This window comes from Podarcis filfolensis, assembly GCF_964270895.1.
Source record: "Podarcis filfolensis genome assembly, chromosome: Z".
NCBI lineage: Eukaryota > Metazoa > Chordata > Lepidosauria > Squamata > Lacertidae > Podarcis > Podarcis filfolensis.
Window position 1 is genome coordinate 26178276 of NC_139617.1, and position 14562 is coordinate 26192837.

Genomic DNA, 14562 nt, shown 5'->3' on the forward strand with positions numbered 1-14562 from the left:
TTGAACTGCTAGGTTGGCAGGAGCAGGGACTGAGCAACGGGAGCTCACCCCATCACAGGGTTTCGAACCACCAATCTTCTGATCAGCAAGTCCTACACTCAGTGATTTATCCCACAGCGCCACCCGCGTCCCTTGGTTGGTCACTTAGGGAGCTCTTATTCCTTGCGGAGCTTACCGACTAGTTTTGTTTTAATTTGCCCAAGAGAACATCAACCTTGGTTGTTGTGTTCTGCAGGGTGCAATCCCACAGCTTTTGCCTTTGCGCTCTCCCTATCTGCTGAGCTCCCTGCTTCCCCTGGTTCTTCTGGGCACCGTTTTTTCACTGCTGTTTCCGTCTGCGTTGTAGACTGGGGTGCTTGGAATTAGGCTTGCTGTGGCAAATTCATCAAGCTGAATATTATAATCCTCTGAGTTGCTGGTGGGGAAATTTTAGGGGCCAGGAAGTCCCCCCCCCCCGTGCCATTTTATCAATTGAGTTTGTTAATAGTGTTCCCTTTGCTATTATTTTGCATGAAGTGAGATTCAGGATGCCTGTTAAGAGGAATCCTAGTCATGCTCTCCCTTCGAAGAGGGTAATTAGAGGCCCTTCTCAGTCCCTTCACTCAGCGCAGGCCCCAGCAGTTCCTCAGCAAATGCTGGCTCGCTTGGGTGCTATTATGGCCAATATTGGCTGAGATCCTGCGGTTCTGATTAGGTTTAATTCGGAGCTTGAATCTTTGGCTCAGCAGTTTGGGAGGCAGGCTTATTCCCAGCCTGACGCTTCCTCTCCCTCTACTGTGTATGAGGCCCATGGTCCCTCTGATGTGAGTGAGGGGAGTGAGGCTTTGGATCCTTCTGGGGCTATGTTTCCCCAGTTTCAGTCTTCCAGGATCCCGGTCCCGGCCAGTCCTGGGGGTCATCCCAGGCATATGGGTGTCTCGGTGCAGCAGGCCTTTCAGTCTGGACTGCATTGTCCACTGGGCCAGCAGGAGGGCGGCGGAGTCTGGATTTGGACACAGGCTCGGGCTCCCTGACCACATGTGTGTATCCTGGATATCCAGATGAGGAATGCATTGGGAGGAGCTTCTCCCAACAGTGCGGGTGAAGGTGTCTGGGGAAGGCACGCCTGCGGCAATGGTGGTACAGCTGGGAAAGAATGATTTGCCGGAAGCTCCCAGCTTCCAGGACCCGCATGCAGGAGGACTTGGAAGAGTTGAAGGCAGCTCTTCCTGGACTCAAAATTTTTGGTCACAACTATTGCAGCGACGTGAGTGGCGAGGAAACCGATGCCCAGCTGCCATCGAGAGGGCCAGGAGGCGCATCCAGAGCACAGTGGCCAAGAAGGTTCTGGCCTTGGGCGGGATGGTGATCCGTCACCTGGGCATTACCTTCCAATATGCATCCCTTTATGGGCTTGATGCGGTTCACCTGTCTGTGATTGGGAATGATTTATGGCTGACTGCCATATCAGTGGAGTTAAGGGATTTGTTACAAGCGTGATTGGTTGGTGGCAAGCGCAGGGCTCGTGTGGCGGATAGGCTCTGGTTCAGGTGATAGAGATGGGAGAACGCTCTTGCCATCCCTATGTGAAGGGTATTCCGTTAAAGGAATCCAGGGACTCAGCTGGTTTGGTCAACCCCTGAGAGGGGGTTGTGCCCATGTCTGAGTCCAGGGGGGCATTTGGGTGGTGGAGATAGCCTGTTCCCGGCTTTCTGCTTATCCAGGTGTTTACCCTTGGCTGACCTATGCTGGAACCCTGGGTCAGTGCTACCTGCATGGCAGGGATCTAGTCAAACCAGAGCCTGTGCAACCACTTTCTGAGCCTACACACTTTCTGTAATCAATAAAGTTGTGGCCTAAATTCTGCCAAAAACCAAAACCAAAATTTAAGTCTTGTGTGAATTTATTGAGGGGGGAGGTTTCTGGGTCTGAATATGCAACTCCCATTTAGTTTAGGGGCAGAGATTGCTTTGAGACAGCATCCTCATAGAGGCTTGCCTGTCACCTCTATGGCCTTTTCAGCCTCAGGTGAATATATTTTTATTCACCTAGGTCAGGGGTCAGCAAACCTTTTCAGCAGGCGGCCAGTCCACTGTCCCTCAGACTTTGTGGGGGTCTGGACTATATTTTGAAGAAGAAGAAAAATGAACGAATTCCTAAGCCCCAGAAATAACCCAGAGACGCATTTTAAATAAAAGCACACATTCTACTCATGTAAAAACACGCTGATTCCCGGACAGTCCACAGGCCAGATTTAGAAGGCGATTGGGCTGGATGCGGCCCCCAGGTCTTAGTTTGCCTACTTATGACCTAGGTCATGTACATTGTTTTAGGCTATATCTGTTGCAATTTTGGAGCTGGGTGGGGGACAGAGTCTGTCTTTTATTGTTACATGTTAGTTTGAATTTTTTATTATTATATTGCTTTGTATAGAGAGCCAGTGTGGGTAGTAGTTGGAGTGTCAGACTAGGACATGAGAGAGACTAGGGTTTAAATTCCCACTAGGCAATCAAGATAATTGGGTGACCATGGGCTCATCATTGCCCCTCAGACCAACCTACTTTACAGGGTTGTTGTGAGGAATCAATGAGGAGGGGGAGAACCATGTACACCACCTTGTACTCCTTGGGGAAACAAGTGGGAATATAAATGAAATAAATAAATAAATAAATATAGATAAATGAGGGTTGAATGAAATTCTGCCCAGGATGTGGGAATATATTGATAAGTGTTTCTTCCCTCTATCTCATGCCTGCGAGTCTGTGAGAAAGGAGGGAGTATTACTCCCCTCTACAGAAAGCTAGTTGTGAAATCTACACACATATAAAAACCATTCTGAAAATGCTTTAAAAAAAATATTTTAAAACACATTGAATTTACCATAGGGCTCACCATTGCTATCTAATGCCACATTGTATATTGCACTTAAAACACACTCAAAATGTTTTATTTCCAGCTGTATAGCTGAGTCTACTGTTTCAATGCTGCCAGCTAACCAAATGATGCCCAAGGAAAACCAACCCTGACTAGTGGAACTGCCACCAACCCTGTAAATTCCCCAAATCTGTCCCTCAAATTTGAGTTTGGGGAGACACTGATCTGTTTCTGGCCACCTTTCTGGACACAGAAGAACAGATCTGGGACTCACCCAGACAAGAGTCAATGATCCACTTCTTGTCCTCTGAGCCCCAAGCCCACAAGTTTCTCAGTAGGTGCCAGATATGGAATCAAACCTTACCATAAGAAGCCACACCAATATACGACGACAAATCCTTTATTAAGAGACTACAAAGCCAAATAGGACCCTTTGTATATGAAAACACAGCTTAAGAAGCAAAGGACACTAAGGAATTCTGTTTCACGGGGGGGGGGGGATAACAAAAGTAGCTTGCCTCACTATCATACCAACCATTGGAGTCACAGACCCACCAAGCATACATGATTGTTGCAACATGATGCTTTATCCAGATGTGGCACCCCAGAACCAAGTCAGAAGCCAGTTTTTTAATGCCAAAAGGCATGGATAGAAGGTAGATTTTTCCTTAAATCACCCAGGGCCTAATTTCCCCAGCATTCGAGGGTGTAAGCTTCAGCTGCTGAGTTGATTTTTGTAGTCACTATGACCTTCAGCAATCTCACAACAGATTTCCACACTGGTGGTAAATTCAGAGGTGTGGCAGGGAAGGTAGATGGAGACAGTTGGAGTCGGTTGGAGGCGGGCTCCATTTCCCCTCCGTGCATAGACTAATTAACTATGACTTTTTCCTCAGGAAGACCACAGCAAGAATCCCAAGTTAACCATTACAATAAACCAAACAAAATGTAAATTTCGAAATCATAAATTTCTTTACATTTGTTATAATCTGCCCAGGGAATATCTATTGATGGTAGACCACCACTCTCTTCATTTACTGATTGTATGTAAGCTGCCCTGGGATCCTTTTTCTTTTTCTTTTAAAAGAACATGTCACACCCCGCCTGGAAATACATGCTGGCTCAGCCTTCCCCAGTCTGGTGCCCTCCTGATGTTACTGGACCACAACTCATATAACTACAGTGGTACCTCGCAAGAAGAATGCCTCGTAAGACGAAAAACTCGCAAGACGAAAGAGTTTTACGTTTTTTGAGTTGCTTCACAAGACGAATTTCCCTATGGGCTTGCTTCGCAAGACGAAAACGTCTTGCGAGTTTGTTTCCTTTTTCTTAAAACTGGGTGCATTGCTTGAAGAGGTGCAGTTCCGTGCTTCGCAAGATGAAAAATTCGCAAGACGAAAAAACTCGCAGAACGAATTAATTTCGTCTTGCGAGGTACCACTGTACTTAACCTTGGCCATGCAGGCTGCAGGTGCTGATGGGAGTTGGAGTCTAGCAAGATCTTTTCAGGGTGGAGGTATTGGTTTGGGGAAGGCTCTTCTAGCCCATGACATATGCATAGAGTTTTGGACCATCCCCAAGTAGGAAAACAGCCCTTACCTCTTTCTGATGGTACTTTATTGCTACCTTTAGCTTTGCCAAGTCATGACATTTCTGCGGGTCTAATTCTTCGCTTTGGTCATCCCTGTGGTTCAAGATGATTTCCAGCTCCCTGGAGCTCCGTGCCTGGTCCAGAAGGTCTTTAGCAAATCTCTTGCACTGCTGTGAAAGCTCCTCATACTCGGCCTTGAACTCATTCTCCACTTTGCTGAGCTCCTTCAGCTCCCAACCCAGCCGGAAGGCCGTCAGGATCGGGTCCTCACTAGATAAGGCAATCAACGAAGGGCTGGCCAAAGCTTTGTAAATATTCAGCCTTGACCTGGAATGCCTCAGGCTGTCTACTTCAGAACTGGAGACGCATTCCACACAATTGCATCTGATCTGGTGTGGGCGCGGGATCGTGACCCGTCTTTGGACTAGCAGCTTGATGATTTCATAGTTGTTGGTGTGAGCCGCCAGCATTATGGGGGTTATATCAGGGGTGAACTCCGAAAACTGAGTGTCCATCATTAATGTGGGGACCTGCACAAAATGAATAAATGAGTTAAGATCTTTCTTCCAGAAACCATATAAATCATGGCAGATCAGGAGCATACATAATAAAGGACATCAAAAAGATATAAAGGACATATAGTATTGTGCTGGGTTTTGTGATTTTATGTCTCAGTATTTTCCTGTGTGACACCCAGAGAGCAATAGCTATCAGGCATCTAATAAATTTAGAATAACTAATTAATTCATTCATTAATTGGATAGTCTGTCCCCAGGAACCAAAACCAAAACAACTAAAAAGAAACAGACTCTAGGTTCAGCCTCATTTTGAAATAGGATAAACAAAACTGGCTACAAAATTAGCAATTCCCCACCAGAATTATCTCCAATGGAGAGAACAGAACAGAATGCAAGATCAACACCTTACTTTCTATTCTGATGAGGTGGAGAATGTTCTCAGAAAATGAAAAATATGCTATGATAGCATATTTGTCCACCTCAACAGAATAGAAAATAATGTGTTAATCTTCAGCTCCATTAAGCAAGGACTAGTTTTACAAACCAGAATTCAGGTTGCATGTACCACTAAATATTCTCAAAACCACGCTATCCTAAGAATGCCTGCAAAACTCCTTTTAATGAAAAATTACACCAAGAGTTTATCCCCTCAAACCATTGACCTTTGCCTTATTGCAGACCACTATCCTGACTGGATCAAGCATGAAAACCCATGTGGGCCAGAGGCAGACATTGCTTCCCATGGTGTCCAAATGGCTCCCCACGCCTAGGATCCCATGATCAGACTGCAAAAGTGTATGTGCAGGAGAGTGTGTTTTGTGGTCTTTTTTCAGAAAGGAAGAGAAATTCTAAACATTTGGGGGCACAGATAAACTGGATGTGGCATAGATCCTTTCTTTCTTTTTTAAAAAAGCATTATTTATTTAGCTCAGTTGCTGCAACACCAGTTGGCTGGCATTCACGTATACCTACGTACTATGCCTCCCTTGGAACATGCTATGTCAGGATAATAGCATTGTGTTCAGCATTGCTGTGGGGAGAGATGGTGGCCATACTTTCCTACTGGAGCCAACATCTTATTTTCACTTAACAATGCTGCTGGCAATAACTAAGAATGGTGCTTGTAGGTGCCTAGTCTTTCACTCTACAAATCATCTGTCCAGTGGTCTGCATTCTGTGCCGTGTCAGGTGCCTGCACTTCAATTTAAGGGTCTCTCCTCTTTCAAGTCAAAGCTATACCGTCCCCATCGCCCCCGAGTCAGATTGAGATCGCCAAAGTCACAGGCTTGCTCTTTTTCAGCACTTTTCTGTCTTGATACAGCCCTGAACTTTCCTATATATTATAGCTGTGTAGGTTCTATGGGCTTTGCAATAAGTGAGGTTGTTGCAAATATTGCCTGCAGAACACTGTCAAGCTCTGAGTTTTGTTTTTTGTTTAACCCAAGCAGCAAAAGGTTTTAAAAAAACAAAACTGTTAAAAGCTGTATTTGAGGCTGTTGGGTTTTTTTTAATTATTATAACCCACATTCCTCTTCTTTAACTCCAGAGCTCTTCACAAAATTATAGGCAGTGTTCTAGATAGCCTGACATTGTAAGGTCTGTGATTGGACACAAACCAAAGGCTGGTGTGAAGCTGCAATTTATTTATTTTTAAAATACATGCAAGAATACACAGAACTTAGCCACCTCTTAATTATTTTGAGGTAAGAAAAAGGAAAGTCCTCCCTCTATCATAAAGGATAGTGATGGAGATTCCTTTTACTTCCGCTACTGGAGCTATTGGTCTAACATTTTGCAGGCTAAGTCCACTCCAGAGAGGCTCCTGTGCCTTTAAATTCCATCCACTTCCCAAAAAAGGGAAGCAGTAACTTGAGAAAGAGAAGTCTTTAGGAGCTAGCTATTTCTGCATTCCTAATAACGCCATGGGTTTAAAACAGATACTGAAATGGGACCAATGTGCCAAGTACACTGCAGACTAACAGGCCATTCACACAGGCCAAGGAAGTACAAAATCTCCAGACTGAAGTCTTCCCATGAGACTCATCTTTCAGTCACCGCTCACTTCTGCCAGTATCGATAATGTTATACCAACTTTATATGCCTCCAGAGAGGTTGGACTGAGTTCCCAACACCTTCCAACAACAGCCTGGGCCTCTAGCCATCTCAACACCAAGCCACCTGAAGACCTGAAGGGATTACTGTAGAATATTCACTCAACACTTCAGTCAATACTAAATTGATTTGACAGAAGCAGAAGCAATGTCTGGAGTAGCTGATGAAATTAAGAGACATTTCATTACCAGGCAGCTCAAAGTTCAGAGACAGTATGATGTAGAACTGAGAAGATATGGAGTTCAGAGTTCAAAATGCCAGTCCTGGCAGGTGCTCATGAGGTGGTGCTTTATCTTATACTGGAGTCCAGTTTATACATCCATTTTTTTCCATGGGATGCATTATTAATGTAGTAGTAGTAGTAGTGCTACAATGGGATTATTATCCCTGTAATACTGTGGAGAAGAGGTATTCTAAATACTCCAGAGAGAACCATACTGAAATCCAATGCACTATGAAAAGCACCTGTAATTCTATAGCCTGTTGCTAGGGAGCATAATGTGCACATTTTGCCATTCATCTTTTTGTCCAAAATGTCACAGAGTTGGAGAGGATCTTGTAGGCCATCCAGTTCAACCCTCTTCCCAAGGCATGTAATCTTAAACTAGAGCATCCCTCTATAAAGACCTCCAGGGGGAGAGAGTCCATCAACCTTCTAGGTTCGAGCTATGAAACCTGTTGGCATACCAGGTGTTGTTGAACTCCAACTCCTATCAGTCCCAGCCATAATAGTGAACAGTCAGGAATGGTGGGAGTTCTAGCCCAGCAACATATTTAGGGCCACATGTTCCCTAGCCCTGCTTTGTTTGGACAGGTCTTAGCATCAATAACTTTCTCCCAGTGTTTAACTCAAAGCCTATCCTTTTATACGTTAAGCCCATTTGATCTAGCCCTGCTCTCCAGGGCAGCAAAGAACAAGGACACATCCATACTCTACATTTAGATCACTCTTATGCCACTCTTATCTACTGCAACAATCACAGCTTCCCCAAATAATCTTGGGACTTTGATAAGGGTGCTGGGAATTGTATCCCTGTGTTGGGTCTCCTAACAACTGTCAGCACCCTAAACAAACTACAGTTCCTGGAATTATTTGAGGAAAGCCATTGCTGTTAAAATGGTCTAAGAGTGCTTTAAATGCATGGTGTGGATGTGACCAAAGTCTCTCCCATCCTGCAGTTCCCAACAACTGGTATTCAAAAGCATACTGCCTCCAGCATTGGAAGTGGAACACATTCATCAGGGCTAGCAACCTTCTCCTCCTCCATTAATTTGTTTAATGCTCCTTTAAAGCCCTCCAAGTTGGGAGCGAGTTCCAGAGTTTAACTGTGCTCAGCATGAAGAAGGATTTTCTTTTGTCTGTCCTGAACCACCCAACATTCAGCTTCACTGGATGTCCGCATGTTCTAGTGTTAAAAATATCTCTGGGATTTATCAGACTGGAAGCTTCACAGCGCATGGGGAAATGGCCAATCAAAAAGTCTACACAGCCCTTTTACACTCTTATTGTTCTCTTGGTGTTAAGTTCAAGCTGTTATTTAGAAGGAATTGTTGCCTGAACACCTCTACTTTAAAAGGTAGGGGGAGGGACGCTTGAAAGAGAACGAGATGTAAATAGTCTAAAAGCTGCCGGCACCACAGTACTGTGCTATTAAGCTATCAATGTACCTTGCAGCTAAGGCTGAGGCTTTAATGCATCCCCTGTTGCGGCCTTATTATCGACATCTGGTGCTCAGAATGCTGAAACGTAAGCGCACAGCAACCTTTCCAAGCAATTCCATTTTGTAACCTGGCAAGTTCAGTTTTCTGCCAGCATCGACAAATATCCACAGAGCTCAGCACATCACCTGACCTCTCCAACCAAACAGCCGCATCTCCTTGAAGTGTGACTAATTGCAGGTGAATGCTGCACACATTTGCCTTGTGACTGTCAAAAGTACTTCATGGGAAGCATTGTCAAAAAGATCTCAGTGGCAGCAGAGTGCTATTTTATCAGTAAAAATATATAAATCGCTGAGACTTGGGATGTGCAAGACCTGTTCCTTTATTTCATTGGTTTCCCCTCCCGTTTCCCCACAGCCTTGACTAGCTGCTGAAACTCAAGGTTCCTCAGATATATTATTGATTTCCAAGGGGTGGAAATTGGATGTACAATAAAGTACAGATTGCATCTAGTTACTCCACTGCTCTTAATGGGATGCTTGTTTGGATTCACATTTTGATCCACATTCAGGTGCATATTTGAATGTTCAGGTGTTGCCGTTCTACTCCCATTACATTCATTTGGATGCACCTCCCAGGGTACATTCTATGGAGAGTCTTCTGCAGAACATCCCACTTCAGCACCTGAATCACTGAGAAGAGAAGTGCCTGCGTTTCCTCACCCATTTTAGCTGTACACCTAAAAATACAACATATAAGAACCTAAGTAGAACCCTGCTGCGTCAGAACAATGGCCCATCATAGTAGAACATCTTGCTTTCACAGTGGCCAACCAGATGCCCAAGAGAAGCCCATAGGCAGAGCCTGAGCACAACAGCACCCTCCCTACCTGCAATCCCCAGAAACTGGCATCCAGAGGCATCTTGCCACCCAACAGTGAAGGTGGAACATAGCCATTGGGGCTAGTAGGCATTGATAGCTTTACCCTCAATGAGGGTCTAATCCCCTCCAAATCAATTATACAAATGAGCATTAGGAATCCCTTTGGGGACCTGATGATCTTTAACCTACCCGTTATCACCACCTTTTGGTATAAAATTCCCAAGCTTGCTTATAAATAATATTAAAACCAAATGACAACAAATACAACCATGGCATTTCCGCAGAATCCCCAAGAGCCATTTACCTTGCCATTCCCCATAAGCACCTGGATGGGGTCTCTGCATCCTGAAGGATCAGCCATCATGACTGGTAGCCACAAACAGAACCATCACCCTCTCTGAATTCGTCTCATTCTGTTTTAAAGCCATCTAAGATGGTGGCCCTTACCACACATTGTGGAAATGAATCCTCTAGCTTAACCATGTGCTGCAAGAAGAAGTGATTCCTTTTGTCTGTACTGAATCTTACTCTGACATTCAAAGACCTAAATGGTTTGGGACACCAATATTTGCAAGGACATATTCTGCATAGTAACCTGCTCATGTTCGAGGATTAGTGAATGAAAGTCTCATGATGTTACCTCCACATATTGAGGTATGTGGCGTGAGGAACCAGAAACGACGTTTTTCAGTAGTGGCTCTTTATATGTGGAACTTCATCCCTACTGTGGTATACCTGGCTCCAGTGCTCTATGGTTTTAGGCAGTTAGTCAAGACACCCCTTTTTCAGGAGGTGTTTGGGGGGAGAGAAAGTTGATTGCTGCCACTATTAGCAACTGTCATTCAGTGATCTGCCAGCACATGCTGTTTTGGGTTGTGCAATATTTATGATTTTTTACTTATTTGACTTGTTGTAAACTGCCCCGGGGCTTGTGCAGACAGTCGTACATAAATAATCCAAATAAATAAAAATAAACATATCTCCCAACATTCAGCTTCACTGAATGAGAGTGAGAAAAAAACTACCATATCTCTATCCACTTTCCCCACACTGTGCTATATTCAATTTCTGTCATTACTTGCCTTTTTTCTACACTAAATAGCATGTTTGGAAATATGTGTATAATTAAATTACATTCATGAAAGAGTCAGGATTAGCTGGATTACCCCATAGGGTACACTCCAGGGTTGTCTTCACATGATGTGTAGAACACTGTAAAAAAAGAAAGGTCCAGGAAAAGTGTTCTGACACAGAGCTTGTTTGTGACTGCTTTGGAGCTGATGGGGTAGAGGGAGGGCCCATTGAGAACTTCTGAAGCATAGTGGCTTAGGGTATGAATTGAAGGTTAAGAAGCTCATAAGCCAAATCTTGCCTTGTTCACAAGCCTTTGAAAAGTTCTCAAACAGTCTGCCCATCTATAGCCTACTTTATATGGTTATTGTATGCATATCGGGGGGAAATGTAAAAACAAAAACAAAAACCTGACATATTTGTCCTTCTAGTTCCAGCTCACTGAAACAGCCATCTGTAAATGTGTTTGGGCAGGCTTCCCCTCTCTTCAGACCTTCTGCCAGTGCATGGACAGCAGAGGATTCAACAACAGGGGTGGCAAGATTAGCACACAGCCCAGCTCTCTTTCCACTAGGGATGGCTAGTGCCCATTAAGACTGGTGGGACAGAAGGAAGGGAGGCCAACAATAGATAGAGACAGAGCCAATGGCAGGCAGATTCACCCACTGATCAGTTGTAAATTAGAAGACAGGCAGGTGTAGGCTGGCTGGCTGAGAGCAGACAGAGGTTGGTGGGCGGTGCCCCACTCATTGTAGCAGACCTATTTCAATTGCTTTTCATGTGCTGTCAGTCCTACAGAGTGTAGATCCTAATGAATCAGGATTCCATATGATTTTCTTTCCTGTTGTGCCCTGTTTTTTTCACCCTCTAATTCTGAGTGAGAGTAATTAGGCTTGCGGTAGACCACATACAATAACCCATGCTATTATGTCTATTCATCCTTTGTCATATCTCCTGTTCCCTTCTGCTTAACTAATAAACTGACCTTGTCTGTCCATATATGGGGGCAGGGGAAGATAGGTAGCGATAGAGACTTCTCAGCAGAGGGCTCATTTCAGAATTTGAGGAGAGGGGGAAATACAGTAGTGGTAGAAGTGTGTAATTCAGCTGAGTCCAAAGGCCAAGACAACAATCAGGTTGTGATACGTTGGTGCACTTTCAGATTATGTGCAAGCCTGATAAAGATCATCATTTGCAGCATGATCCGATACATATCTAGCAACATAGATGTATGAGTCAGACCTTTGGTCCATCTACACTGACTGACAGTGGCTGTCCAGAGTTTCAGGCAAGAGTCCCACCCAGTCTTACCTAGAGATGGCAGAGATGGAACCTGGGACCTTTTGCATGCAAGGCAGAAGTAAGCTCACTGAGTTCAATAGTGCACGCTCCCTAGTAGGTGGGTATATGATTGTAGCCTTAGACTGCAGTTCTATACACACAATGCTGAAATAACTCCTATTTAACTTAATGGGCTTCTTTTTGAGCAGATGCTTATAAGATTGCATAATGAATTGTTTATAACAGCAGTTATTCCATGTCAGATGCACCCCCATTGTATATGATCTGACACATTTGGGGGCTAGAGGGGGAAGTAGTGCACTCTAAATGGAACCCCTACTTGGTCAGAAAAGACATGGCACTTCTTTAAAAAGGTAAAGGTACCCCTGACCATTAGGTCCAGTCGCGGACGACTCTGGGGTTGTGGCGCTCATCTCGCTTTACTGGCCGAGGGATCTGGCGTTTGTCTGCAGACAGCTTCTGGGTCATGTGGCCAGCATGACTAAGCCACTTCTGGTGAACCAGAGCAGCACACGGAAATGCCGTTTACCTTCCCGCTGGAGCGGTACCTATTTCTCTACTTGCACTTGACCTGCTTTCGAACTACTAGGTTGGCAGAAGCTGGGACCGAACAACAGGAGCTCACCCCGTGGGTGGTGCTGTGGTCTAAACCACAGAGCCTAGGGCTTGCCGATCAGAAGGTTGGCAGTTCAAATCCCTGCGACGGGGTGAGCTCCTGTTGTTCGGTCCCAGCTTCTGCCAACCTAGCAGTTTGAAGGCACTCCTTTACTACAACATTAATCTTGGACTTCAGTGGAATCCATTTCCCTTTTTCAGCTTCCTTCCCTGTTAGTTAAGGCGATTGTATGGCTGCATATTTGTCTTCTTTTCTTTTGTCTTCCCCGAGTGCTGTAAGTTAGAGACTTACAGGAGAAGCATGTAGGTGAAGACAAGTCAAGGTGAGTAAATGGGCAAGGTAGGAAAGGTCAGATCCAGCAGCTAAAGCCTAGCCAAGTCAGACAAAGCCAAGTTAAAGCAGGCAAAGTTGGGCAAAGGCAAGGGAAGTCTTGACAAAAGCTTTCCTAAAAAAAGGCAAACGAAAACAGAATGCTGTTGTTGTTGTTGTTTAGTCGTGTCTGACTCTTCGTGACCCCATAGACCAGAGCACGCCAGGCACTCCTGTCTTCCACTGCCTCCCGCAGTTTGGTCAGACTCATGTTTGTAGCTTCAAGAACACTGTCCAACCATCTCGTCCTCTGTCGTCCCCTTCTCCTTGTGCCCTCAATCTTTCCCAACATCAGGGTCTTTTCCAGGGAGTCTTCTCTTCTCATGAGGTGGCCAAAGTATTGGAGCCTCAGCTTCACGATCTGTTCTTCCAGTGAGCACTCAGGGCTGATTTCCTTAAGAATGGATAGGTTTGATCTTCTTGCAGTCCATGGGACTCTCAAGAGTCTCCTCCAGCACCATAATTCAAAAGCATCAATTCTTCGGCGATCAGCCTTCTTTATGGTCCAGCTCTCACTTCCATACATCACTACTGGGAAAACCATGGCTTTAACTATACGGCTTTAACTATACGTTGGCAAGGTGATGTCTCTGCTTTTTAAGATGCTGTCTAGGTTTGCCATCGCCTTTCTCCCAAGGAGCAGGTGTCTTTTAATTTCGTGACTGTTGTCACCATCTGCAGTGATGCTCCAAATGAGCCCTGCTGGCTTCAATTCTCTCCTCCTATGGTAGTTATCAGAAGATGTTGTCTCAGCATGGAGCTAAACCCAGCTAAAGTTTTATAAGGGATGACAAGGTCTGTAATTTAGTTCACTCTGCCTTCCTGGAGGAGCAGGTGGAGTTGTTAAAAGCACTTTGCCAGCTTTTGCAGTCTCTGTCCTGCAAGGTTGGCAAGATAGACGTACTGCACAGGGCACATCTCCTGCATCTAGGCAGTAGGACAGTAAATAAGATACTGACTTCAAAAAGGTAGCCTGAGTCTTGCCCTCATCAGAGGCGTCCACCGCACACAGTAAAATCCTAGGGTTGGGGCCATGACAATAAAGTAAGGACAGCATATAGGTCAAAAATTATAATACTTCTGGTGTTTTTGAGGGCTTTATATCGTGCCTTGACAGTTTGCAAACACAATTTTCAGTTAATGACTCCCCTGGTTGCAAAGCCATCATTACGAAGAAAAAGCCTTTGCTGATAACACAACATCTGACAAAGCATGGTTTGTAAATTGCTAATTCTCGGTTCTTAACAGAGCATAGATCCATGCCGCTCTGACAGGTTTAGCTTGTGTTTAGGGCAGCTCCTTTTCCTTTTTCCTTTTTTCTTTTCTTTTTCATTTTCTTTTTACAGAGACAGAGGAATACATTATTTTACTCCAAGAACTGCACAGTTCTCCCAAGGTTATTTTCAATGAATGACCTGAATAAGATTTCCTTTTTGCCAGTTCTCCTGACATGAGCTGTTCAGCAGGAACCTTCAGAGAATGACACAGTCAGATCTCATGTTAAAAAAAAAAGAGGACAAACCTTTTTTTTAGAAATGTTAGCAGCTCTGCGTTCAATTATTATTTTTCTGCCATCTGTACACAAA

General features: G+C 44.6%; 1 protein-coding gene across 6 annotated transcripts in view; it reads right to left on the reverse strand.

The window, feature by feature from the left end:
• TRPC5 (transient receptor potential cation channel subfamily C member 5) overlaps positions 1-14562 on the reverse strand; it is a 169574-nt gene that overhangs the window by 77447 nt on the left and 77565 nt on the right. For all 6 annotated transcript variants that reach the window (XM_083595870.1, XM_083595866.1, XM_083595868.1 and 3 more), the window contains one exon: positions 4453-4974. In XM_083595870.1, coding sequence (XP_083451996.1) covers positions 4453-4974 — 522 coding nt within the window. The remainder of the gene's footprint in view (positions 1-4452; positions 4975-14562) is intronic.